This window comes from Python bivittatus, unplaced genomic scaffold, assembly GCF_059951505.1.
Source record: "Python bivittatus isolate LINGU-HERP-01145 unplaced genomic scaffold, Pbiv_v1 ctg000480_np1212, whole genome shotgun sequence".
Lineage (NCBI taxonomy): Eukaryota > Metazoa > Chordata > Lepidosauria > Squamata > Pythonidae > Python > Python bivittatus.
Window position 1 is genome coordinate 2,213,140 of NW_028277075.1, and position 26,174 is coordinate 2,239,313.

Consider the following 26,174-nt stretch of genomic DNA (forward strand, 5'->3'; position numbering starts at 1 on the left):
AGCAAACCACCTCCAAAATCCTCAGGTTCCCTATTCTCTGCTTTGGTGCATAACACAGTTAACCTTTTGAACAAGGCTCAGTACAGAATTTGAAACAATAATTGTAGTTGACTATGCATGAACCAAGCCACTATGGCCTGTTGAAAGAAATTTGTTTAGGACTCTGCGTTATAGAGCAATATATGACCCAAAGCTGTGCCTGAATGCTTAAAATTCATTTTAATTTCATTTAATTCAATATCCTTGATTCTAGGACTCTTTCATTGGACTCCCACTTTGTCACCTTGCTAAATTTCTCCTGACTTTTTAATAAAGCTAGATATCTTGCCAATATGCATCACCATACCAGACTAGTGGCTAATAAAAGTTTAAGTGCCCCTTCCTGTAACTGTCAGTTCTAGAATTACAGCTACCACAAACCAGGAGTAAAAAATGGTGCCACTTCCCTACAGACTCCAGATGAGTCAGAATCAAACAAGCCAGTGAATTAAGATTGTCATAAAGATGAAAGGCAAGCACAAGATCATTTATTTATAGCAAAGGTCTTGGGTTACAAGAGGTCAGTTCTTGCCATCTTGAAGAAACATTAAACAGATTAAGTTATTGCATACATGTGCATTATAATTTAGCAGCAAGTCATTCACAGAACACAATTTCCTTTCGTACTGCCGCCTTACTTTTTTTTTCTTTTTTTTCTTTTTGGTTTAGTCTCTCAAATTGTATAGAGATAAATCTTTTCGGCTTTTACAAAGCATGTAACACCACCTTTAAGTTAATGGTCTTTTATTGGAAAAAAGACTAGCATTTACAACTTGGAATGGACATAACTGTACTATCTTGAACATCGATGTTGATAGTTGTGCTGAAGTCCACCGGCTCCTCTGCCAGCTCCAAGTCTTGGTACAGTAAATTTTAAAAATGCAACAGAAAGAGAGAGAGAGAGAGAGAAAGAGAGAGAGGGAGAGAGAGAGAGAGAGAGAGAGAGAGAAGGAGCATGTACCCAAAGGTGCTCCTGCCCTTTGGTAAAGATTTTGTTAAAACTTTTGAGAACGGTAATGGCCCAACATCCGTTCCACAATAGTGCAATGCAGACAATTTTAAAATCAATGTAGTAACACAGAAATGCCACCTATTTGCTTTTGGAAACAAACTACAGCTACATATTGGTGAGCCTTCTCCACCTTGAGCGGGGATGGGGGTGGGAGATTGCCTCTAAACTTTTTCCAGTCCTCAGCCACTTTGCTGCATACCACCTGAGGTATAAAACAATTTGAAAGTAACCAGCTATGACAATTTTATAACTACAGATTCAGCCAGAATCCACTTTTGTACAAAAGAGTGATTAGGCTTTTTTCCCTTTAAGATTTTTCTCCTTTTTAAAACTGTTTTAATATAAATGTCTGACTGTGCTCAATTGTCAAGCTGCATGCATGAAAAACTGGCCAGCCCAAACAGAGTAATAGTTATTAGCAAATGGAACTTTTTGAGGAGTTCACTAAGTGCTTTCTTATTTTTAAAAGGCAGTACAATTATTTATATTGGAAAAAAACTGATGGCTAACTTGATCTTTTGGGAACAGGACCACCAACCATTACATGCAGTTTGTGGACAGAAGGTATTTCAGCATTCAGTTTTGCTATACAGAAACAGAATGAATAAATGAACATTTTTTTTTTGCAAGAGGTAAGTAAAAGATTCAATTTGATTCTTCTAGAGGAAAAAAAGGTGAAAGGAGGTCTCTTCACTTTGCAGTCATCATCTGTACGAATTCTGAAAGAAACAAAGAAACACATTTTTAGCCATTTTAGAAATGAAACAAACATAAACAACTTGTAATGCACAAATCCAGCTATTCTAAGATGCACAAGATGAACAATCCACAACTTCTAATGCCCCACTTTAATTTCCGTTCTTTCAAAATGCTATAGTTACAGGAATCCACGTTGTACCTTCATAGTTGACTTGTCCATCTCCGTCAATATCTGCTTCTCTGATCATTTCATCTACTTCTTCATCTGTTAGCTTTTCTCCTAAGTTTGTCATAACATGACGTAGTTCTGCTGCACTTATGTAACCATTGCCATCCTGGGGGGAGGGGGAAGGACAAATAGCACAACATTAAGGGGAACAGAAACTTCCAGAAGAAATTTTTACAATACAACTAAATGTGGCAAGTTCTTTGGAAATGAAAGATCCTGCAAGGATAACAGGACAGTGTTTGTCTATCAACCAAGTACATGTTTTGGTTACAGAAGGTTGTATGTTCAGTCTCTGATACCTCCAGCCCAAAGGATAGCAGCTAATAGGAACAATTTATGTCTGAGACCTTAGAAAGGTGCTGTGGCGATAGCTAACTCTGAGCTAAATCTGGAATAAGGCTGCTTTCTATATTATGTTGTTGGCAATTTATTAACTTTATCCTATGCATATTATCCAGAATTTAATTGTATTGAGGTAGTCTTAGGAAATGTGCAAAGAATGTATCCCAAAGCTCTTAGGAGTGCAGGACTACCAGAAAATCAATAATCTTTCAGGATTATGTAAAATGTCAATGTTAGGCAAACATAGTAAACAGCAGAAGAACTAAAGTTAATTCAAATGTAAGTCCTCAACCTATTTCTTTTGCCATCTTGATGAAAGCTTTGTAATTAGCTTTAGAATCAATGTTCCAATGCTATTGCTTTTTTTCTTATACTGCAAAGAGCATCTCCAATATGGAATCACTTAAAGAATGCCAATAAAGTTCTTAAGTACTTCATCATCAAAAACAAATTATCAGAATGGAAACATATGAGACCAATGTCATACTTCTTAATATGGTGGGAGGTTTCTCTAACTCCACCTATAGTTTATCTGAATGACTAATTACCTCCAATTACTTTGAAATCATCTAGAAAGCAGCAAGTTATCCCCTCCCATGGGAAAAACATGAACAGAAACTTTTTTAAAAAAATGAAACCTATATCTTATGAGTATCCTAACAGTGCCAGATCCAGAGATCTATGTGTTGAAAAATCACTGTAAGATTGAATTTTAAGTTATTGGGCTGCTTCAGAATGCTTCTTTCAAAGGAACTGTTAAAATATAACTTCTTGGTTTAGATTTCACAGGAAATTTGGGTAATTTTTCTAAAGGTCAAATAAGCCATGATTTATTGCAACTTTTCTTAACCCAGCACTCTTAGGAATGTTGGAATTGCAGCTCCCAGAAACCCATACTGCCTAGGAATTTTTGAATTTGCAGACCCAACATATCTGGCAGGTTCCAGGTTGGCATGACCAGCTATTTGGACTGAGATGGTGACATCTGACCCAAGCCAATGCATGAAGAATCTATTCTCTTGGAAGGGTACAATTTAGACCTTACATGCTGAAATACAATATTTTTCAGACTCTTATTAAAGACACAACTCTTCATTTAGGAGGTGAAGAAGGGATAAAAATGGACTTTTCAAGGTTTGACCTTATCTCAACACAGACAGGCAAAGAGAAAAGACTTGTTAACCAAATACAAGCAACTCTGATTCTGATATATACAGTATATCAACTTTAAGATGCTCAGCTTTGAATCAGGGAGACCTGGACTAAATTTTTCACTCAGTCACAATGTTCCCAAAGAATCCAAATGACCTTCTCATACAAGGAAACAGATACCAGGATGGCAAGCATTGCTATTTGCTTCCCCAAACAATAAACATAATTCTACCTTAATCAAAGCCAATTCAATTATACACTACAGAGCAATATACTAGAGTGTTTGCCACCAAGCACACTCAGCATGACTTGGGCAATTCTGGCTTTCTGTTAAAGGCATCTATACAATGCACTTGTTTTCACTGGTCACATTTTTTAAGATATGCATCTAGTAAACTATAGACTGTAAAAGGGTTCTCTTTCAAGGTTTCAAGGATGCATTTGCAGAGTAACAATTGTCTGCATACAAAACACTTTACAGTTCTCATCTTACGTTGCTCTTCCAAATAATCTTGCTAGGAAGATAAGTCAAACAAAGCAACCAGTTAGGGATTTGATTATGAACTGCAAGCATTCACAAACAGTGAGGCTTACTACACTTTACTAGGAGCACATCTGCTTTCAGCAACAAAGAATATTCTAGAGAACCAATATGTTATGTAACACACACACACACACACAAACACACACATCACAATTAACCTTGACATCATACCTTATCAAAAACTCTGAATGCCTCACGGATTTCTTCCTCGCTGTCTGTGTCCTTCATTTTTCTAGCCATCATGGTCAAGAATTCTGGGAAATCAATGGTACCATTGCCTGTCAAAAAAAGAATAAGAAGAAAAAACATGTCCAAATGTATTTTCAACTCTATCAAACCACAATTTGTTCTATCTTCTTCCTCTCGATCTATTCCTCTTTGGTTAAAAATTTGTACTGCAATTGGATTCTCATACATTTTTTCTAATTGAACGAAATACCTCAATGTAGTTCTTTCATACTATTCACTCAGTTTTTGTCTTCAATGAACGTTCATTCACCTATTTTTTTCTTGACCTAGCTCTTGTTTTATCAAGCACACTTCTTAAGTATCCTACTCCTATTGCATTCAACTTACTTTTATGTTTTTCCTGACATACCTAAGCCTCACTACTGTTTAACATTCATGTTATTCACTGCCTTTCTACCAGATTTACGTATCTTAAAATTGTACTATCCATTCTGCCAAGGGACACAAATTAATCTGCTTGTTTCAGTCCTTCACCATTTATGTATAACTTAGAATCATTCACTCCATTTTTCTTTCAAAGACCACTGCTCTTTATTAATTTTTAGATCCATATTCCTTGTTCCTTTTAACATTCACTGACAATCATTTTGGTTCTCAGCCAAAATATATGGCATCATATACATGCTCTCAGTTTTTAAAGAATAAAAGTGTTTGTTGAAAGACTAGATACTGACCTAACTGTCCAAGATCTTAGGGCTGTTAGAATTTGATACCGAAGATGCAGCAGCGATACCTTAAGGTTAGACTACTTAGCAACAACACGCAGAACAGTAGCAACTTTCTCCAATCTATATATTTTGAAATACAAACCCCTTCATCTTCAGCTAGCTAGCTAGTTGACAAAGGCTGTTTCACTGGGTTTCTGCTTTTTTCCATACGAGAGCCCCTTTATATCACCAAAGGTTTTAGATATTGAAGATGCAATTTCTTAGTAGAAGTCAATCACATTTAATTCCTGCTGTCCTGAATTCCTTTGACTGTATTAGATAGCTGACCCCAAATTTGTGCTGTCCAGATCAAAGGCCATAGCAGGTAGAAATGTTAGGGGTTGGGAAAGGCAGAAATTAGATTTATTCCCTTCTATTATCCACTCAACTATGAACTGGAAATTCTAGGTCTTTACATAATCCAGATTCTCTCTCTAGTTTTAATGCTAACTTCCCTTCACAGTCATTCTATTATCATATCCTTTCTCCTCAGATTCCAAATTAATTTTTAAAGGAAATGAAATCTGATTGCTGACATTGGGAAATGGGTAGAAGACTGGAGTGCAAGTGATGAAGGTCAACATTATGACGTTTTGCTTAGCACATGATATATTCCTTACATTCAGTGGAGTGCCACAACAACAATCTGAGGGACAGATCTACAAAATTCTCAGTTGTATTTTTTTTTGGGGGGGGGTAGTATAATTGACCCTAATAGACACTTTTCTTAAGCACTCTTCTATATTTTTTAGATATAAGACAAATTAACCAAGTATAAGCAGACAACTATTTTATTAATCGTTGGTTCTCATATCTCTAACACATGATATACAGCAGTAAGCTTTCTCAAACTTGATGCCTTCCAGTTATGGTTGGACTACTCCTATTATTCATACCCAGCATGTTGGCAGAGAATTATGGGAGTTATACCCAATCAGGAGACAACAGTGTGGTAGCCCTCTGTATCCCTTCCACTAGGTTATTATACCAGAAATCTTTTTGTTGACAGGACAAGATGATATAGATAGCTGTAAGAAAGTATTGAAAGAAAGTAAGAAAGTATATGCTGGTGGCGTTTTGCAAAAAGGAGTCGGGAGCAGTTTCCAGTAAGCGCAAAAAACCGTGCGCGCCCAAAAAGGGCGCAAAGCAACGGAAACCCCGCCTCCTGTGCTCGCCAGCTGGGCTCTGCTCTAGGAAGGAGGCACTGGCAAACCACTTCCGAAATACCTTGCCTTGAAAACTGCAAGGACTCGTCCAAGCAGTCACTGCAGAGTTGGTAACGACTGAGCGCAGATTTAAAAAAAAGAAAGAAAGTATTAGCTATTCTTTGCAGAGTAGAAACTTCTTTTGGAAATCCAGACCACCTCTAATCAAGCTGTCTTGTTACAATGTTCATACCACTCATCAAGACCTTATATTGAACTCATTTGTTTCACAAGGGCATATGCAGGAGCGTGATTGGGCTACGATTCCATTTGTGCCCTGCTCTGCCCTGCCCCACAAATGTCCTTGTTAAGGACAAAAGCATATTGGACCCTGCCTAAGTAGTTTGCGTTTTGAGTGACTATGGCTGGGGGGTGGGAAGAGGAAGAAGGCAAATTACCAAACTAGGAATGGTATGATTTTTAACTTTGAGGCAATCCTTGATCCCCCACTCTCTAGGGAACAATACCCAGAGAACTCAGACATTATTACCAAATTAACACATAAAATGTGACTGAGGGAGAAATTATTAAACAAATGAGTGAAGAGTTACCATATTAGTCACATCCAATTTTAATTACATATAACACAGTCAATTCAAATTTAGTTTTTGTTCTGGCCCATCTATTACTTTTTAAGTGTGTCTCTCAGCAAGTCACTCAAATATTTTAAGCAATGCAAATAACCTTTCTTTGGCAGTCAGAAGCTCTCCGTGTGCTAAGCTTCTCCAATCATTCCTCACCATGCTAGGGTCCCAATTCTGATTAGTGCAGGTACCATGACAAAATTTGCAGCTAAGGCAATGTGTAATTTGACCTGAAATACATAGCTCCAATACACAATTATCTCATAGCAGGTAGTAGGATGTAGCCAACTTTGGCTGATCTTGAAACTGCTAAGAAGGGTCAGAGCTATTAGTAACAACAGGAAATCAGGAGATCCTATGGCTATAGATTTGGAAGTTGAAAAATACCTAAGAACACAATTATAATCACTAGGAATCAAGCTCAACTCCAGGGAGATTATATTATTTACTTATTTGTTTATATATCAGATTTGTCACCACCCATCTCATTAAAAAGCAACTCTGGGTGGTTTATCTCTTTATCTAGAAAGTTTTGTGGCAAAAAGAAAGTTGCACTACAAATGAGAGCCAGTTTGGTCTAGTGGTTAAGGCACCAGGCTAGAAAGCAGGAGACAGTGAGTTCTAGTCTTGCCTTAGGCATGAAAGCTGGCTGGGTAACTTTAGGCCGGTCACTCTCTCTCAGCCCAACTCACCTCACAGGGTTATTGTTGTGGGGAAAATAGGAGGAAGAAGGAGTATTAGGTATATTCACAGCCTTATTTATAAAAATAATAAAGGCGGGACAAAAAAAAATCTAAAAAAAATGCACTGTTAAAACATCTTTTACCCAGAATGTAATCCTGGGTTTAATTTAGATTTGGTGTATATCGCAAGGACATGGCTGAGAAAGGGGGAGTCCATCTCTTCCCACTCTCTCCCCCAGCTACTCCGTAGCACAGAGGCTAAAAGTAGAGGGTAAGGAGACAGATAAGCTGTTGTCTATAGGGCTTCTATTTCACTGGCTCCATTTGACAGTCTGCCAAATCTGAATGAATTCTACTGCATCTGGAGACAGAGATACTGTTAGCGTATTGTCTATCCTGCAACCCAAGTCTCGCTTCCTGAGCTAGCTGATGTGACCCCTGGCAAGGCATTGGTTTACTCTAGGCATTTTCTTTGGGACACACATTAGATGTGGTTTTCTGCTTGGGTGGAGCTGGTGATTTGAAGTTGGAGGAATTCCAGTAACTCCACTGGCAGGGACAGACCACCTCCTAGTGAAACTGGCAGCTGATAGAAATCTGTTAAAGCAATCCAATTCAGGCACCCAATGTATCTGGGTATTTACCCTAATGCATTTAGGGAATTTCCCATTTCACTTATTAGCTATTGTGTTAGTGCTCTGGCTAATCTGTGGAACATAATTATAATGGCCACTCTTTCCTCTCATATGACCAGACCAATTTCAGCAAGGAATATGAAAATGATGAAGCAGATTAAGATGACAAGGGGAACACAAGTGGAGGAACTCTTGGAACAGAGTAGACTGGACAGGGATTGAGATCCATTTGAAGGTTATGCAGCAGCTGGAGAGGCATTAAAGAATGCTTAATTCTTTGCCACCACTGCATCCATGTAAGAGACCAGCACGGATTTTTTTGTACAGCTGGCATCTTCTTCACCAAGATGTTGGAGATGCAGAGCCAACATTATTCTTGGTGGGCAAAGTTGATCAGATGTGTTCCAGCCCTTGGACAGATCACAGGGAAATAAACTTAGCAATAGCTTGTCCTATTATTTATTTATTTATTTATTAAATTTTTCAGCCACCCATCTCCCCCCAATGGGGGAACTCTGAGCAATTCACAACCAACATTAAAAACATAAATATATATAAATACATAAAACATTAATTAAAAACATTACTAAAAAGGAGAAGGAGAGTCCAAGAGGATGAAAAATCTGTGGCTGAAGAACAGAAGGCCTCTATGGGGCTAGCCATCCCCATGCTTGAGGTATTCCCTCTCCACCCCAGGCCAGGTGGCAGAACCAGGTCTTCAAAGCCTTACGGAAGGCCAGGAGTGTGGGGGCCAATCGTACCTTTGGGGGCAGAATGTTCCAAAGAGCAGGGGCTACCACAGAGAAAGCCCGCCTTCTGGACCCCGCCAGTCGAAGTTCTTTCACTGAGGGGGTCCGAAGCATGCCCTCTCTGTGTGATCGGGTGGGACGGGTTGAAGTCATAGGGGAGATAACCTGGTCCCATGCCATATAGGGCTTTAAAGGTGATAACCAACACCTTGAATTGGACCCGGAAGCAAACTGGCACCCAATGCAGCTTGTAGAGCAGAGGCATTACATGGGCCCTCCTTGGGGCTCCAACAATAGCCCGCGTGGCTGCATTCTGGACCAGCTGTAGCTTCCGGATACTCTTCAAGGGTAACCCCATGTAGGGCGCATTGCAGTAGTCTATCTGGGAGATAACAAGGGCGTGAGTGACCGAAGGGCATCCCGATCCAGGAAAGGGCGTAACTGATGCACAACCTGAAGTTGTGCAAAGGCCCTCCTTGCCATGGCTGCGACTGGCTCTTCAAGCAGAAGCCGTGAGTCTAGGAGGACCCCCAGATTACGCACTGGGTCTGTCTGGGGCAGTGCCACCCCATCCAGCACCAAAGATGACAAAATCCCAGATACAGAAGAGCCATTAACCCACAGCCACTCCGTCTTACCAGGGTTCAGCCGAAGCCTGTTGTTCCCCATCCAGACCCTTACAGCCTCCAGGCACTGGGAAAAGGTGGCCACGGCATCACTTACTTCACCAGGGATGGAGATGTATAGCTGCGTATCATCAGCAAACTGATGATACCTCATCCCATGATGACGGATGATCTCGCCCAGCAGTTTCATGTAGATGTTGAAAAGGAGCGGAGAGAGAGCTGAGCCCTGCGGCACCCAACAAAGGAGGGGCCGAGGATGGGACCTCTCGCTCCCTATCACCACCGACTGAGATCGGCCCTGGAGAAAGGAGGCGAACCAGCACAAGACCATGCTGCCCATCCCCAATTCCCTGAGCTGTCCCAACAGGATACTGTGGTCGAAGCTGCTGAGAGATCAAGGAGAGCAAGGATGGTCGCACTTCCACCATCCCGCTCCCACCAGAGGCCATCCATAAGTGCGACCAATGGTGTTTCCGTACCATATCTGGGCCTGAAACCTGATTGGAAGGGATCCAGATAATTATTTGGATTCTTTGGGGCTTGTCCTCAAAGAGGTGGGCTAGCTGTATGGAGAGATAAGGATTATCACCTGATAATTTAATTCTTGCCTTTTTTGGCTGATTAAATCAGCCAGGCCAGGAATGACCCCATGGTAAAAAGAGTAATCAATGTGTCATTGAGGGAGGAATGTGTCCCTCATTGTGATGGAATGGAATTATGAAGGCCAGGCTCAGGGAGATAACCATTTTCTTAGCTCTCCACAGGAGCGTGGGAACTACAAGAGGATGAGACTGGCACCTCCCTGAGGAATTCACACTGTTGTGGCTGGCTGACTTGGGAGCTGGGGTTTCAGTCTGGGAAGATTCTTGCTAGAGGTTGTAGCTAATAAACATAGCTGAACTGAATTTGCATTGTCTCTTGGAGTTCCTTGGGCTAGGCCTGACATCAATCTTCCCAGACTGAAACCCCAGCTCCCAAGTCAGCCAGCCACAACAGTGTGAATTCCTCAGGGAGGTGCCAGTCTCATCCTCTTGTAGTTCCCATGCTCCTGCGGCAAGCTAAGAAAATGCTTATCTCCCTGAGCCTGGCTTTCATAATTCCATTCCATCACACTCATTGCATAAAGGCGGCAAGTATGGTCCATGCAAAAGAAACCTTCCCTCAACAATGTCAGTCTGTGCAATTATAGACCAAACTCAATTATTCCATTTCTGGGAAAGATAACTAGGAAGGTCTTACAATTCCAGACACAAATGAATTATACTGAATATTGGGACCCATCTTAATCAGGCTTGAGGCTGGGAGATAGTAGTGAAACTGCACAGATAGCATTGGCGAGTGGCCCATGCCAGAAACTGATGTGGTAGAGTGTGCAGCTCTGCCACTTCTCCTGGACTTCTGGGAAAGTTTTGATACCATTAACCATGGTACCTTCTGGACCATCTGGTAGGACTAAACCTTGGGAGCACCATTTTACAGTAACTTTGGTCCTTCTAGTTGGACCCTGCCTGGAACCTTATCGTTCAGCATCTGGCTGTCTATCATGTCCTATAGGGTTATAATTTGTCTCAACTTCTATAGAAAACTGCTGGGAGCAGTAATTGGATGCCAGCAGCATACTTTCCCATGATGCTGCTCCTTACCAACCAATTCACAGAAGCAGTTAATAACCTTTAGAGTTGATTTCCATTTATGCCTATCAATCAATCAATTTTATTTCGGTCATAGACCAGCATACCATTTATGCCTAGTGTGTTGTGATCCTCCTTGAGGTAGCTGTATTTGGCAATGGTTTGCCTTGGTTGTATTTCATCTTATTTACTGCAACACTCACCATAAGGAGCTATTGTTGAAAAGAGTAGAAACTGCAATGGGTACAAAATGCAGCTGTCAGACTGTCACTAACAGAGATCATGTTAGTGGTACATGTCTGTACCAAAAGATTTGCTCTGGTTATAAATTGCTTATTGGAAGCAGTTTAGAGTGTTGACATTAACCTTTAAAGTCCTAAATGGCTTAGGTCCTACTTACCTAAAAGACTGCCTCTCCCATTACAAACCTGTTTGCCTGTCAAGATCTGCAGGAAAGGCTTTATCCTGCATTAGTCCCAAGCTATAGAAACAGTGTATAAACTTAATAAATGAGTGTCAGCAGCTATGCCTGCTTGAGGACAAAAAGAAATAAAATTCTTAGTAGATATGCTGTATCTTCATGTGTTGTTTTTAATTTAGATTGCCCTTATACAGAGACATCCATGGCTGTCATTAATCCATGGCAGATTTTATTAGGAATATAAAGCACAGTTGCAATTAGCAGCAAGACAACATTCATAAAAATTCTGTGATTAAAACATTTACCAAAATCGATTTCAGAAGAATTATGTTCATGTAAGAATGGTAGCTGGTTCATCCCTTCATATGCTTACCATCAGCATCTACTTCATTAATCATGTCTTGCAGTTCTGCTTCTGTAGGATTTTGGCCCAGCGACCTCATGACAGTCCCCAGCTCTTTGGTTGTGATGGTGCCATCACCATCTTTGTCAAATAAAGAGAAGGCTTCCTTGAACTCTGAAGACAGGGAAGAAAAAAGTTATCACCACCTAGCAATGTGACAGCACTATGTGTGAATAAGTTTTCTGTCCAATGAATGATCCCACAGTGAACAAATTAAAGGCACGTTCCATCTTTTTGCAAATGTACACATACAAATGACATGCATGTCTGACAAACAACATACAGGTCTACAGCTTTTCAAATATGGACTGTATAAAACTGTGTTTTAGTAACATGCTCATCAATAAAATGCAGTGGTCCCATGAATGCAAAGCGTATTGGGAAAGATGATCCAAGATGAAAGTTAGTATGGAATAACTAGACAGGAGCAGGCATCTTGAGGCCTAAAAGTTATTTTGGACTACAATTACCACCGCACTGAGCCAACAAAGAATTAATAGTAATGCAAACCATGTATAAGGCATCCACTTCCAGAATACCAGAAGACAACTTTGGATATGAAGTATGGAACGTAGGATTCAAAATCCTGCATTTAGTATATATGGAACCAGTCTCCTTTTCTCATCCTAACCTACATCACAAGAATCCAAGGTTCCATGTCCTAAGAAACTTGAAGACTGGTGGGAGTGAAGACAGCTATGATATTACTAATACTTAGATAACTATATTTACAGTATATTGCCTTCCTAATGATTATCAACCTCTAAAAAAACCCTACTTTGCTCTTTTGAAAGAATGAATAATTAAATATAAATATTAGGATCAAAGATCAACAGTTTCCTCTTAGACACTGCAGACATGGATGTGTTAAAGCCTTTACATCATATTTTATACAATATTTACAGTTGTATAGCATCTCCTCCTCTCACTGCACCAAAACACAATGTAATCCAGTGAAGGTAAATAAAACTACTTCACACAGCATGTAATTAGCTACAATATGATGTAATGGTAGTTTTTTTTTTTAAAGGGAATAGGCAAATTCATGGAGACTATCACGACAGCTATTTATTAGCTCCAGTGCAGTAAATCTCTCAATACCAGTTACAGTGGTACCTCGGTTCACGGACTTAATTCGTTCCGCAACTCTGGTTGCGAACCGAATTGGTCATGAACCGAATCAAATTTTCCCATAAGGTTCAATGTAAATACGGTTAATCCATTCTGACCCCTCCAAATTTGGTCGCCAACCGATTTTTGATCACGTCCCGAATCAAATTTCCCCATAAGGTTCAATGTAATTATGGTTAATCCATTCTGAACCATACGTGTTTTTTTTTTTTAAACCGCAAAAATATGACACAAAGTACAGCACGAAGAGAGAGAAAGCTAACCTTGCTCGACGCGACTTCTGGCGTGGAGGACAGGAAGGCGGGTGGAGAGGCGGATATTGCTTGGAGGGAGAGTCCCCCTCCCTACAGGAAGCCGCGACCATGTGTCACGGGAGGGAAAATGGCCGTGGATCCTGTTCATAACCCGATCCGGTGTTCGTGAACAGAGGCAAAATTTTGCGGCCGGAGCTGTTCGTGAACCGAATTGTTCGTGAACAGAAGCGTTCGTGAACCGAGGTACCACCGTACTATGGAATGTGAGTGCAAGGACTTAGAGAACTCATGTCCTGTTTGGAGGTTTTCTGAAAACACTGTTCCACTGTGGAAAATAGGATCCTAGCCTAGATTGCAAAAATCCCAGCAACAGAACATGAACAAGGAATTCTGCACACAATAGACTATGTTTTGATTCAACAAGGTGATGATGTTCTGAAGGGTTCAGTTACACTTGGGATCTTTTAACCCTGAAACTGCAGCCTATGTTACCTAGTCCTGAATATGCAATAATAATAGATCAAGCTTCCTCAATTTAATGCCCTACAGATATACATAGAGTAACTCCCATCTCCCCCATCTGGCATGATCAACTGACATGATGGCAAGGGGTGACGTCATCATGCAAATCACACAATTTATGTATTTATATGAGATGTCATTAATTGGAAAAACTACTTTCAAGATTGGGGAGGAAGTAAAGAGAGAGACCACTTAGGGCAGAAGTAAGGCTTGAACTAGGGGCTTCCTGATTTGTATCTTAGACTCTTAGCTATTATGCTACACCTATTCTGCAGCATTATTGTAAGGATAACATGCACAAGGAGAAATGCAACCATGTACATAGCCCTGAATGCAAGGTGTGCAATATTCAGATCCAAAAATGGGAGAGTTACTTCAGATCTGGCGTAGTCATGCTCATTATACTGGTTGGCAGCTCCTTAAAGAAGCTGTGCCATGAAAATAAGTGCTAAGGAGCAGAAACCGGATGTGAGCACATGTTGATGCCTTGTTGTCTGCTCCTTAACTCAACCATCTCAACCCAGGGAAATGTGCAGCTTTTTAAAGGAGCCCCTCATACACCCAGACTGTATCTGAAGCACCTCTCCCACTTCAGAACTGAATACTGCACACTCCTGCTTCAGAGGATGAGCAGGACAGAAAAGTCACACAAAGAAGAGGGAATGACTACGCAAGACTTATCAGTCCACTCTTGCTCTAGCCAATGCAATTCCTAAAGACCCATAATTATTCTATACTAGTTTTTCCCTTTGGTATATTTGGCACAATCTTGTGCAAACCAAGCAGAAACTGTGATTTGATAAACAAGAAAGTAATAGATGAAGGGACAGAATGTTAAAAAAAACAGCACTTGTTCGTGACTCTATAAGTGGTCAGGAAATTTATCTAAATGCACCCAAAGTCTTGTGTTATATTTATTACTGTGAGCTTACCTAGGCACAAGCAATCCTTATAGACAATTAAATTTGGCAAGAGACATCTTTCTCTCTGAAAAATCCCTGCTACTTTAGTAATTTTGGGCTGTACACATTTTAGCTTTCAGAACTCTTTTATTCTCAGATAAATATGCCTTGATACAAACTTATAAACAAAAAAATTCAATTTCATGGGGAAATGGTGTTCTGCCCAATAACTGCCATCCAGTGCATCAGAAAGCTTCAGATCTTTAATCTTCATGTAAGTGGTCTTGACTGGTGCCTAAGCAAACCTACCGAGGAAATCAAAGGAACTTTTCCATTCCATAGTTACCTTCTTTATATTTCTACAGCTAGAACTGTGTACACAAAAAAAGGATGTGGGTTGCATAACCAACCAGTAGGTTTCAATTACTATGGTAACCAGTTATCTAGATAGAAATGGATACAAACATACACACACTTTCAGGAACATATTTAAATTACTGTACGAAAAACAATTTAAATGATGTTTTCTTGCCTTTTTAAAATCAATCCACACCAACAGGAAAGCAAAGTCTTGAGAAACAGCCAAGCAATGGCAGCCACCAAGAATGTTCTGCAATATTTTTGTATTCAAAAGTATTCAAGTTGCTAGGCCAACAGAAACCATCTCCCTCCAATTGGAATACTCACCAGCAATCTGTTCTTCGGTCAGCTGATCGGCCTATGTAAAGAATAGAAAAGTATTTCAGAACATTGTTTACCTGTAGCTATGTCAAAGCACACAATGCAACAGCAACTCAGAGGCAAGATGACATAACATTATATTAGTGCTTGGCGCATCCAAGAGCAATTGGCAATAAATCATTTTTCTCTCACTTTAGTGGATGGTGCAAACAGAACCAAGATGGCACAGGAGGGGGAAGAACATGAAATTCCCAGACAAAAAGCTGGCAAGCACAAGTTATTACTCTGATGGTCAAGAAAACAGACCCTTCCCCCCTGCATTTTGCATCAGGGTTTCATTAGAGCCATGAGGTTGCTGGTCCTAGTGCTAAGCAACAACTGACAAGAACAAGCCTGCAAAACAAGGGCCACCTAAGTCGACTCATGAATTGATTTCCCTCCAAGAACTGTTTACACACCATGGTATGATACATTCAGCACTAAATGCTTTCCTTTTTTTTTTTTGTAGAAAACTCTTCTGATTGACTTGACAAAAAATGAGTCTATCATTGGAACTTGTCAATCTATTACTTTTGCAAGTTAATGCACTGCTTTGAAGCTTTCATTACTATCCTAATTGATAGTTCCACTATGTAATACAAGACTAGGAAAAATGGTACTTCTGCTCTGTATGACACTGTCAGTGCAAAGAGCTTAACCTAATCAATATTTAATAGTTTAGTGGAAAAGATGCAAGTATGTCTTTAAACCTGCCAATGAAGTTAATTTTTTTAAAAAGATGCAGAATTTGGAGAGATTATATTCTTACTGAATATATATGTACTGAATATGTCCTCCTTAAAGCTTTGTTCTCATAGCTACTTGACACTGCTAGAGTCATATCCAAATACTGATTTCCTGTTAAAGATGCACGGATGCCGAAGATGTGTCCCGAAGTTTACTATTAAATTTGAAGATCAACAAATGCGTCAAAATCCTCTGCAGTTTGAAATCCTCTGTTGGCAAGCTTAATTAACTTTACAATGCAGTGACTTGCCACTGATTTAAGGACATTTCAAAGTAAGCTTCTAATAAAAAAAAAAAAAAGTTGCAGGATTTGTGCACACCCAATGAGCAACCCTGTGTGAAGTCTTCCCAGAATCCAGTTGCTGGATTTTCTTTCGATAAGGCAAGTTGACATAGTGATTTACATAACATATCAGAGCAATGCAGAGCAGGAAACTGGACCACACCTCAATAAAATGAAGAATGCAAATCCTCTGCCTGTGATCAGAAGGATAAGAATCCAGATTTTGTACATTCAAGTTTCAATCTTATATTTTAGACATTTTTCATATAAATATGTAATATCTTGCTTGATATTTTAGGCAGCAAGAACAAATATGCCTTACTTTGGCTACCTGATTAAAGTAGCTAACCATCATGCTAAAGCAGCCACCCCACCCATACAGGTTATAAGGTGGTGTGAGGGGGGGGGTCAGATCTGATGATGTAACCCCTCCCAACAGGCAAAAGGGGAAAGGAGACCCAGCTGGTATGGCCCATGATAGCACCTGGGCTTTTTCTTTCTACTATAGGAAATGAAAGCTGAGATTTCATCCCTTCTCTTATATCATGCATTTCATAATATTGCAGCAATTCTACTTAAAAAATAATAAAATCTTGAATGAAGACTAAGGACCATCATCAAATAAATGCTCTTGGGGGATAAAAGCAATGCCTGACTAAGGTAAGATCCAGCTGCACAGAAAGAGAAAATGATACATAAGGGGTCAATTTCTACACTGCACTGAAACTAAGCAGCCTTCCCTAATCAAATGACTTCCAAATGGGTCAAATCACAACATGTGTCCAACACATTTGGAGGGCTCCACAGTGGAAAAGGCTGGTTGAAAAGGCTTCCCTTGACAGCTTGCGACACAAGATGTAACCTTGTCTCAGCAGCCCAATTGTGATCCATTCCTTTTGGTACCCCAGACAGCTATTGTGTCAATTTTAGTAGATTGAGATACTGCCTTGTAAACAGATCCTATCCACCAATCCCTTCACTCCCCATTCCAAAAAAAACAACACACTGAAATAAGCCCCCCTTATGTACAGAGTTAGTGAATTTTTAAGATTTATGTTCAGGGCTTCTAGGAAATAATTTCCATTTGCTACTGTAAACAGCATAGGTTCTTACCCTCTCCTAGCCTCTCACCCTCTTGGGATTAGTAGGGTGGAGGCTCAAGAGGAAGAAGAGGAGGAGACATGATGTAATGCAGCCTTCAAAGGGTTTTTTTTTTTTTAATTGCTGCATTTGAGGGGTCTGGAGAATTTTTTTTGTGGGGGGAGAGAAGCAGCGCAATAGTCACAGAGGTTCTCCCTCCCCCTCCCCCTATGCAGTGCAGCTGGTGTAGAAACTGTGATTGTTTCCATCAACCTTCCCCTGCCATCCTCACAACCCTGAACTGCTACCTCCTTCAGCCAGCCTGATCATCTACTTTCCTCTCCACAAGGAAAAAAGGGCACATGAACTCAACAGCATTATTTCCAATACACTCAAAATTGTGGGTCTTTACATTGCATTTTCACAGGACAGAGCTCTGTTCCATCTGCAGCCATAGCAATACCATACGCTGAGATCCCATATGGCTCGAATCAGGAGCCTTCCAGAGGTGCGTTTCAGTGCAGTCCCCATCAACCCCAGACAGCAGAGCCAAGGAAAGCAGTAGCCAACACATCTGGAAGGCACAGGGTAGGGGAAAGTGGCTTCCAGAAAACAAAACCCACCACTTCCTGAATTTATATCCAGCTAAATAATCCAAATGGCACCTGCCAAAATATAGGATAAATTCACTTTAATGCAGTCTTCTGCCCATAGACAGTGAGATCCCAATTTTCCAACCTCTACTCATTCCTACAAGAGGTACCTTATATTGTTCTTTTAGTGAGCATCTAGACTTAATCTTAGCCCTACCATCTTGTGGAAAGGGACGAAGGGCCGCTCCCCAGCTACAGCACAGGAAATCTCCGTTCTGGAGAAACGCGCACAGCACCTTGAGAAGGCTGTAACCACAGGCAAGGCGCGGTCGCAGTTACTACCTCGCCCCCATGACGTTGGATGCCGAGAGGAGAACCAGTGCGCAGCTCCGGCGCAACTGCCATCCCGTCTCCATCCTTTGCCCCAAAGCCCTTGCAAATAAAAACAAAACCGGAGCTGCAACCGCCGCGGTGCCAAGCAAACCGACCAGCCAGTTCTCCAAGCAACATCGCCCCCTGCCCGAGAATAGGCGGATACGCCACTTTTCCAGCCAAGCGATCTCTGAACTCTTAAGCATCCCCACCCAGCCTCGGGCGCTAACTGGGAGGAAACCGGCTTGCACTCCTGCAAGCAGACGTCGAGAAGAGCGCCAGTTCCGGCAAGCGGTCGCGAGCTTCTCCGCACGCTAGAGCCCAGCCGGCTGCTTCAGGGAGGAAGCAAGACACTGGAAAGCAAGCAAAGAGACCCGCGGGTCGGCGACTTTCAGGGCCGCCTGAACTCCGCCTGCTGCAATCTTACGCTCTCCTCCACAGCCGAAGTTAAAACTATAAGCAAAGGGACAGTGACTGCCGAGGACCAAACGCTTCACCCCATTCAGGTACCCCATTCCCACCCTCCAGGCAAAGAGCACACGCGCTCTCCAGCAGACTCGAGGTACCGGGTCCGCTTCTATGCCCGCTCCTAGAGCACAGTCCAAGCTTCCGCCCCCGAAGCTGGCCCGGCATAGGAGCGAAAGGGCAACCGCGTTCCGGTTCGGTTCCCGCCGAGAGTCGAAAGATCCAGCAGCAGCTTGTAGAAAGTCGAGCGACAAATTCAGATGCGTCCGGGCTTCAAAACAAAACCTGAGCCGCAACAAAAAATCCCTCTCGCGATAGATCCGAGCTACCTACCATTGCGGCTGGCGGCGTTGGCTGGCTGTGCCCAGACGAAGGTGCAGAAGGCAGTCGGCAGCGAACAGCCTCGCTTTCTCCTCCTCCCTTTGCCAGAAATGCTGTAGGTGTGAGGCTGCGCGGCGCCGTTTTTATAGGGAACGCCGTATCCCTCCGCCGGAGCAGCGCCTTTCTCGCTCTCACTCTCCTCCCCGGACCAGGGCATACGGCGGCAGAATGACTGCAGCAGGCAGCTCTGCCCCTCCACGCCGCCTCGAGCCCTCCTCCGCTCACTCCTCTCTGCAGCCCAACTGGCCAGCGGCAACGACCCGAGCTCTCCGCGAGCGGCCGCTGGACGAGCGCAATAGCAGCGGCCCCGCTAGAGCCTGCGCGCCCTGCCCTCCGGGGTTCTCTCTGCGGATGCTTAGCGGAACTTAGGCGTCTCGCGGGGTCCGGCGCGCGCCTCTGCTTCTGGGGCAGCCTTCATCGAAAGATGTTGGCCTCAGAACAAAGTGAACCTTTTTGCCACGTGAGGCAGGCCTTACCAGTAGGCTGACAAGGAAAGTCTAGAATAACTTAGAATAACTTGCGTGCTCTTGGATCTTGTCGGGAGAAAGATGGCCAGATGGGGAACTGTTTGCTATTCTGCTACCTCAGGCCACAGCAGACAGGTTTCAGGTTAGGACAAGAGGATGCTGTGGCTGTGCTGCTGCTAATTTTTTTCTAATAAAATACCCTAAAGTTGCACACTTACCTGAAAATCACCTCTGTGGGACTTACTTCAAGCTTGCACAAAGGAGAACATTTTGGGTGGGCAAGTGGGCATCAAAATAGAACGAGACAGTACAAGTTGATAGGTGTGGGGTACACATCTACAACAGTGTTCCCCAATGAGACCCTCTTCAAAGCTGTTGGACTACAATTCCCATCCTCCCAATCAGCCAGTATGGTCATACTACAGACGCTAGGAACAATAATCCAACCAAACTGAAGGTACCAAAATAGGGAAGACTGGTAAAGTTCATATTTATATACCTCAGTGTAATTATTTATATATACTCGTGTATAAGTCTTCTCAGCTATAGGATTCTTGATATGGAAGTAGAGAAGAGCCTATGCTTCTTCACGATCAGTATTTGTGTATGTTAAGGGATAAAATGTTCATTATCAATTCAATTGCGTGAATGCAAGTCCCAGTACATTCCTGTACTCTGTATACTCTTGGATGGTGAGACCAGATAATTTTAATTAGAAAAATGGTGCAAGGGAAATCTGGAGAGCCCTGCGGCTGCTGTCACTTACAAAAAATAAAAACTAAGAGGCCTGATCGTATTCATCACAATGTATTTCTTTCTGTTGTCCATCTCTTCACAGTTCATTTTGATACGACTTTCTGTTGAACTGTTGAGATGAGTTGAAACTTCTGAAAAGTTTTTCACATACACTGTCCTGTGGGTTGATTCTTCTGAAACAAGGGACTTCTTCATTCCACTGAAATGAGTAACAAAATCCCATTTTACTTTGCAGTGAATCAGGCTTGTGCTTTTAATGATTATGCTTCCGTGTCCTTTGAAACACTTCAGTTGAGATTCTCAAAGCACTCACTTTGAAACATACCATTAACTACTGGTGATAAATTATTTGAGTACTGCAGACTTTGTTCTCTCTTTATAAAACAGAAACTGCTGGCTATCATGTCTTCTGAGATCAAACTAACTGCCACTTCCCTTTGGAAATGTAATTATCCCCTCCTTGAAATAGATTCCAACATGCACTTGCACTTCCATGATCTCATGAGAGTCAAGTAGAGCTTGTCTCACCTACAGATATGTGGCCTTACGCTATAGTTTTAACTGATATTTCTATATAGATTTGTCAAGGATAGTTTTCAGCAGTATTTCATGCTGCTTTGATTATATCACCATATTCTATGATGTATTGGCTGTAATTTATACTCTCTTGCCTTATAGCAAGTTTTACTCAGGACAGCTCAGTGTTTTAAACACTGTCTTGGCTATTAAAAATATCACCTAGAGTGAGCTTAAGACATTTTGATGACTCTAATTTTCCGAATATGACAATTCATAGAATATGGGGAGAAGGATAAAACTAGTTCACCAATAGACCCATTTTAATCATCTGGGTTCACCAGAAATACCAGTTGGGTATTTTTGGTACCTCAAGTCAGCAAGAGCTTTTGAGCTTTATATTTTCTGCATGCCTTGATGGATTTAAACCAACTTCTAATGAGCTATTGTTATGGACTGTCTAGAATATTTTATCAGTTATTTTAATGGTGGGACAAAAAACAAAGCTCTGTTCACAGATTGAGGACCTTTTTTTCTAGGCCAGATCTTTGAAAGGGAAAACTCAAAAGTTTCATATGCAGTAATCTTGCAGGGAGGGGCACTGAAACATGCTCCTTATGAAGAACAAAACTAGGTTTATTAGTAATGAAGTCACAATATTTGCTTCCTAGATCTCACGTTGTTAAGAGGCAAAACCAATCATTATGCCTAGTTCTCCTCCCTCTTCTTTTTCTCCCCCTCTGAAACTGTCAGTAAATGTTTGTACCTAGAAGCTAACAAGACTCATCTGTATTCCTTTTTTTCCTCTGAGAAGTATTAACATGTTGGCTCTAATGACTGTGATATTAAACTCATGCCCAATTTTGTGCCATTTACTGTATTGCACATTTCATAACTATATTGCTTTGATTGTTCAGTGGCTCAGATCCAAGTACTTTGTATGAGATGGCTGTATGTATGTTCTCCCAACATGATCTATTTCTTGAGGAGAAAGGACAGAATTTTTAAGGAATACTTCCATGTGTTTTCTTTCCTTAAAATATAATATGTCATCTTTTGGTAGCCAATTATTTTTCATAATGTCAATCTTTACATGGCTCCTTCCCTCAAGAACATTTGCACGGCCATTCTGTTTTTCAAATAAATTCTTTAACCAATATAAACTCTTATTTGCTCAATCACTCAGTTCTATATCCCCTTCAGTTAAAAAAAATCTATTCTTTTCCACATGCTTCATTTGCCCCATGGCTATGTAGAAAACTTGTGTTTTTAAAGTATTTTTCAGAATTCCTTGAAAGATTTTTAGGATCCATTTCACAATCTTATGACTGGCTGTAAAAGCTCAGGGGAATTACTTGAGAAAAAAAACAATTTTACTAAATTTTGGACATTTCACTGAATGTGAACTGAATGGCTTTCAGCTGCTAATTTATGAGTGGAGCAGGAAAGCAGAAAAGATCTTTCTATATCCCATCTGGCCAGGTGGAAGGAGCTGAACTAATCTTGTACAGTAGTTTTGTGCACAAAGAGAGGAGATTAAGATCAATTCAGGTAACAAATGAGGAAGTTAAATAGAAAATTATACAGTACTTTCTTTTGGTTTTAATATGGTATTTTGCCAGCTTTTTCAACTTTTAAATGACTTGATAAATGCAAATATCACAAATTGAGTAAATCTCCAGCGACTTTATTATAAATAAATCCAAGGTAAACACTGAAACTTATTTATCACTCAGAAAACGGGTGTACACATTATTATTGTTATTATAACTATTAATTTTGATTTTGCTACTTTATTTCATTATGAATGCTGGCCATAGGGAAGTTAAACAAGAATGGCTTACTCTGAGTGGTTAATGTTTCCTCAATATGAGATAGTATCTAGGATATATAGAGCTTTCCCTTTCAACATGAGAGTCATTTAGAAGAGATTTTTTCTTCTCCAATATCCTGATCCTCACTTCAAGCTTTTGGAGAACCAGAGAACGATAAAGAGAGATCTCAGCAGACTGAATTTGTCAGCAAAGTGCCATGTTTGGGAACCTAATTTGAACCTGTAGGCCTACTTTCTGCAACAAATGCTGTGCTACTGATCTCTTTCTATTCCTTACTTATTTGGAAATAAATTAATATTAATTTGGAAATAAAATAATATTAATTAATAATAAATAAATTAATATATTCATATTAATAATAAATTAATATGAAGTGTAGTTTCAATAAACTGGCAAGCAGTTACTTCTCATTGTTTGGTTATATTTTTTGGGTTGGGCTTAGAGGAACGGTGCTCCCATAACAACAGTGTCACTGCTTTACCTTCAATTATTACTGCCTTATGTAGATCCATCCCTTAGACTTAGTAGGCAGAGAAACAGACAGATTGCATGTTGCATCAGCAGAAACTGAAACCACCATAAACTATGCTGGCATCATTGTTAAACTATTGCCTCAGTTCCCAATCACTGCCAGTCACCCAACTTCCCTCCAAAGTAATGGGCTGCAGAGTACAAGAATTTCTACACACGTTGAGACTGTTCTTCAGAAATGTCCAAATAAGGGGATCATACTATGGATGATGGAACTAAGGATGACCCAAGCCTGCTCCACTCCTGGGCTGCAAATGAGATTAAGTCAAGTATCGGGGATAAGGCAGAATAAAGATATTGCCAGGGCATGTTTGTGCTGTGGTCAGGTACAAGTGGGAACACAGCCTAAAATGCCCGAAAGAAAGTAGCTTTTCTCATGAGGGAGTTGCTTCAGCTGCTTGATAGTTGGGCTGTTTCTCCAGTGTTCAATCTGCAAAATCTTTTTTTTACATAGCATGTGAAGTAAATTTCTGACATTCAAAAGTGAGAAAAATAAAAAGACCAGAGGAAAGAGAAGAGGTTTCAGTGGCCAACTGAAGTACCTGCATTTCTCTAATGACCACGAAGAGCATTAGAAATTATGTAAAATACAATAGGTTGCAGAATAAATTATTTACCTGAGCGTAAACTATGCAGTACTATATTCCTTTGTTTACCTGATTAACACAAGTCCCAAATGATTTGTGGTTATTTTTAGTAGTTTCCTAATTCCTCCAAAGCAGTCTGAAGCTGACATGCAATTGTCTTCTTTTCTGCCAATCTGGAAACACTGCAAACAGACAGTGGACACTAGCAGCCAGCTAGGACTTCCTCCATTTGACCAATAGGAATGTTTAAAGAGCATCAGAACTGGTGCCCTGCCCCAAACTGTTGCCAGTCTGGAGGAACAGAAGTCACCTCATTCTACTCTGCACAAAAAGAGTAGGAATAAAGTAAGTTATTAGCATCCCCACTGCTCCTCCACTCTTCCATCTACCTTTTTATTTCATGTTATGTGCATTGGTCCAGAAAATAAAACATAACAAAATCCATGCAGTTGCTCTGAGGAGAAGCTTTTCAGGGAGAAAGCCACTTTTTCTTCTGCTTTTAAGAACATTTTGCAAGTTGCATTGAAACATTACAGCATGCTGGCAGTTTTGCAACTAGGACTATTCCTAGTAGTTGTAACCATGATTTCATGCTTTAGTGATGGCTAGAGTGGAGGAAAGGGAGAGATATATATTAAATCATGGCTACAAACAGGCATCAGGAGCAGAACACCACACTCAGGGAGGGCAGGAAGGGAGTAAAGGCTATATTAAGGCCAAGAGGCAGGGCAAGAAAAAGTTTCTGCCCAAATGCTCAGCAAAGCCAAGTGCTGGAATGAAAATACCAGCTTTGCTCCAGTTTCAAATACATCACAACAGAGCCAAAAATAGGCTGACTCAACTCAAACCCCATGGAAGTATGAGTACACAGGTTTAGCACTGGTTTTGAACTGGTGTAAAGCCCTAGTGTGGTGGTGCTGTGTCAAATTCAGACATTCCCAAAGGGAAGATAACTAGCATCCTTAACATATACTTCTTGGCAGGCATAACAGTGGAAGGCTAAACCATTATGTGTTGCCATGAACAGAATTTTTATTCCAAATGAAAATATTTATGTATTTATTTATATGCTGCTTCATATACCAAAGTATCCCAAGGCAGTTAAAAACTGCAAAAAAAGTACACAATAAAATGCACAATAAAATAATACTAAAATAGTAGAAAAGAACACTTTAAAATAATGCCCGATAAAATTTATCAAGGTGGAGGGAAAGAAGAAAAACAGTTTTTCAACTTTCAAACTAGGAAAGGCTGGATGAAGATATATGTTTTCAATCAATGCCTAAAAGATAGTAGAGTAGGTACCTCCTAAAAGGGCCAGCTCTAGGATAAGGCTGAGTAGTGGTGCCAAGTGGTGCCAAGTTTTAAGGGGCGCTAACATTGAAGAGACTTCTGAAAAACACAATAAAAAAGCGAAAAGCAGTAATGGTGCACTCTGTGAGCCAGTGTGCCCAGTCTCGAGTTCAATATAATTTTGCAGTGTAAATAGGGTGAAAATGTCCGAGAAAAGAAAAAAAAAATGTCCGGGGCTGAAAATCGTAAGTTGAAAGCTCAAAAACTCGAAGAAAAAAAGAAACAAGAGGGCATCTTTTCGAAATTCCTAACAAAATCGGAAGATGACCCAAACCATAAGGGGCACCAGAATGTGACTTTGCCTAGGGCGCCAGAATATCTAGACCTGGCCCTGCCTCCTAAATTTCAGGGTGAAGAAGATTCCAGGGTGCTGGCTCTGCACAGAGAAGGCCCACCCATAAGCGCCGGATTCAGCAGCTCTTGTATACATAGCAGGAATAATTCAGAATCTATGATCTGGAGTAGGACAAGTTATTACTAAAGGGCAACCAAAATAATCAAGAAGCTGGAGCAAAACTTTTCTGAGAAAACTATATAACATTTGAGAACTCTTTGACTTAGGAAAAAGGTAAATAAGGGGGAATGTGCTAAAGCCATACACGGTTATGCTTAGGGAAGTAGAAATGGATAGTCTTGCCATAGGCTCTCCAGAGGCATCTGGTTGATCACTGTGGGAACAGAATGCTAGACTAGAACGTTCGTCTCATACAGTATGGTTCTTCTTATGGTCTTATCTTAATGATATGTCATTCTATTTTAGCCTGGGTTA

The 26,174-nt window shown here is 40.8% G+C and overlaps 1 protein-coding gene across 1 annotated transcript; it reads right to left on the reverse strand.

Annotated features, from left to right (window-relative positions):
• Positions 1-499: 499 nt before the first annotated feature.
• CALM1 (calmodulin 1) lies at positions 500-19,471 on the reverse strand. Its single transcript, XM_088145245.1, has 6 exons — positions 19,313-19,471; positions 15,407-15,437; positions 11,881-12,024; positions 4,189-4,295; positions 1,950-2,085; positions 500-1,770 (listed from the first exon to the last, which is right to left on the reverse strand). The coding sequence occupies exons 1-6, from the start codon at positions 19,313-19,315 to the stop codon at positions 1,742-1,744; spliced, it is 450 nt and encodes a 149-aa protein (XP_088001371.1). The 5' UTR covers positions 19,316-19,471; the 3' UTR covers positions 500-1,741.
• Between the last annotated feature and the right edge of the window lie 6,703 nt (positions 19,472-26,174).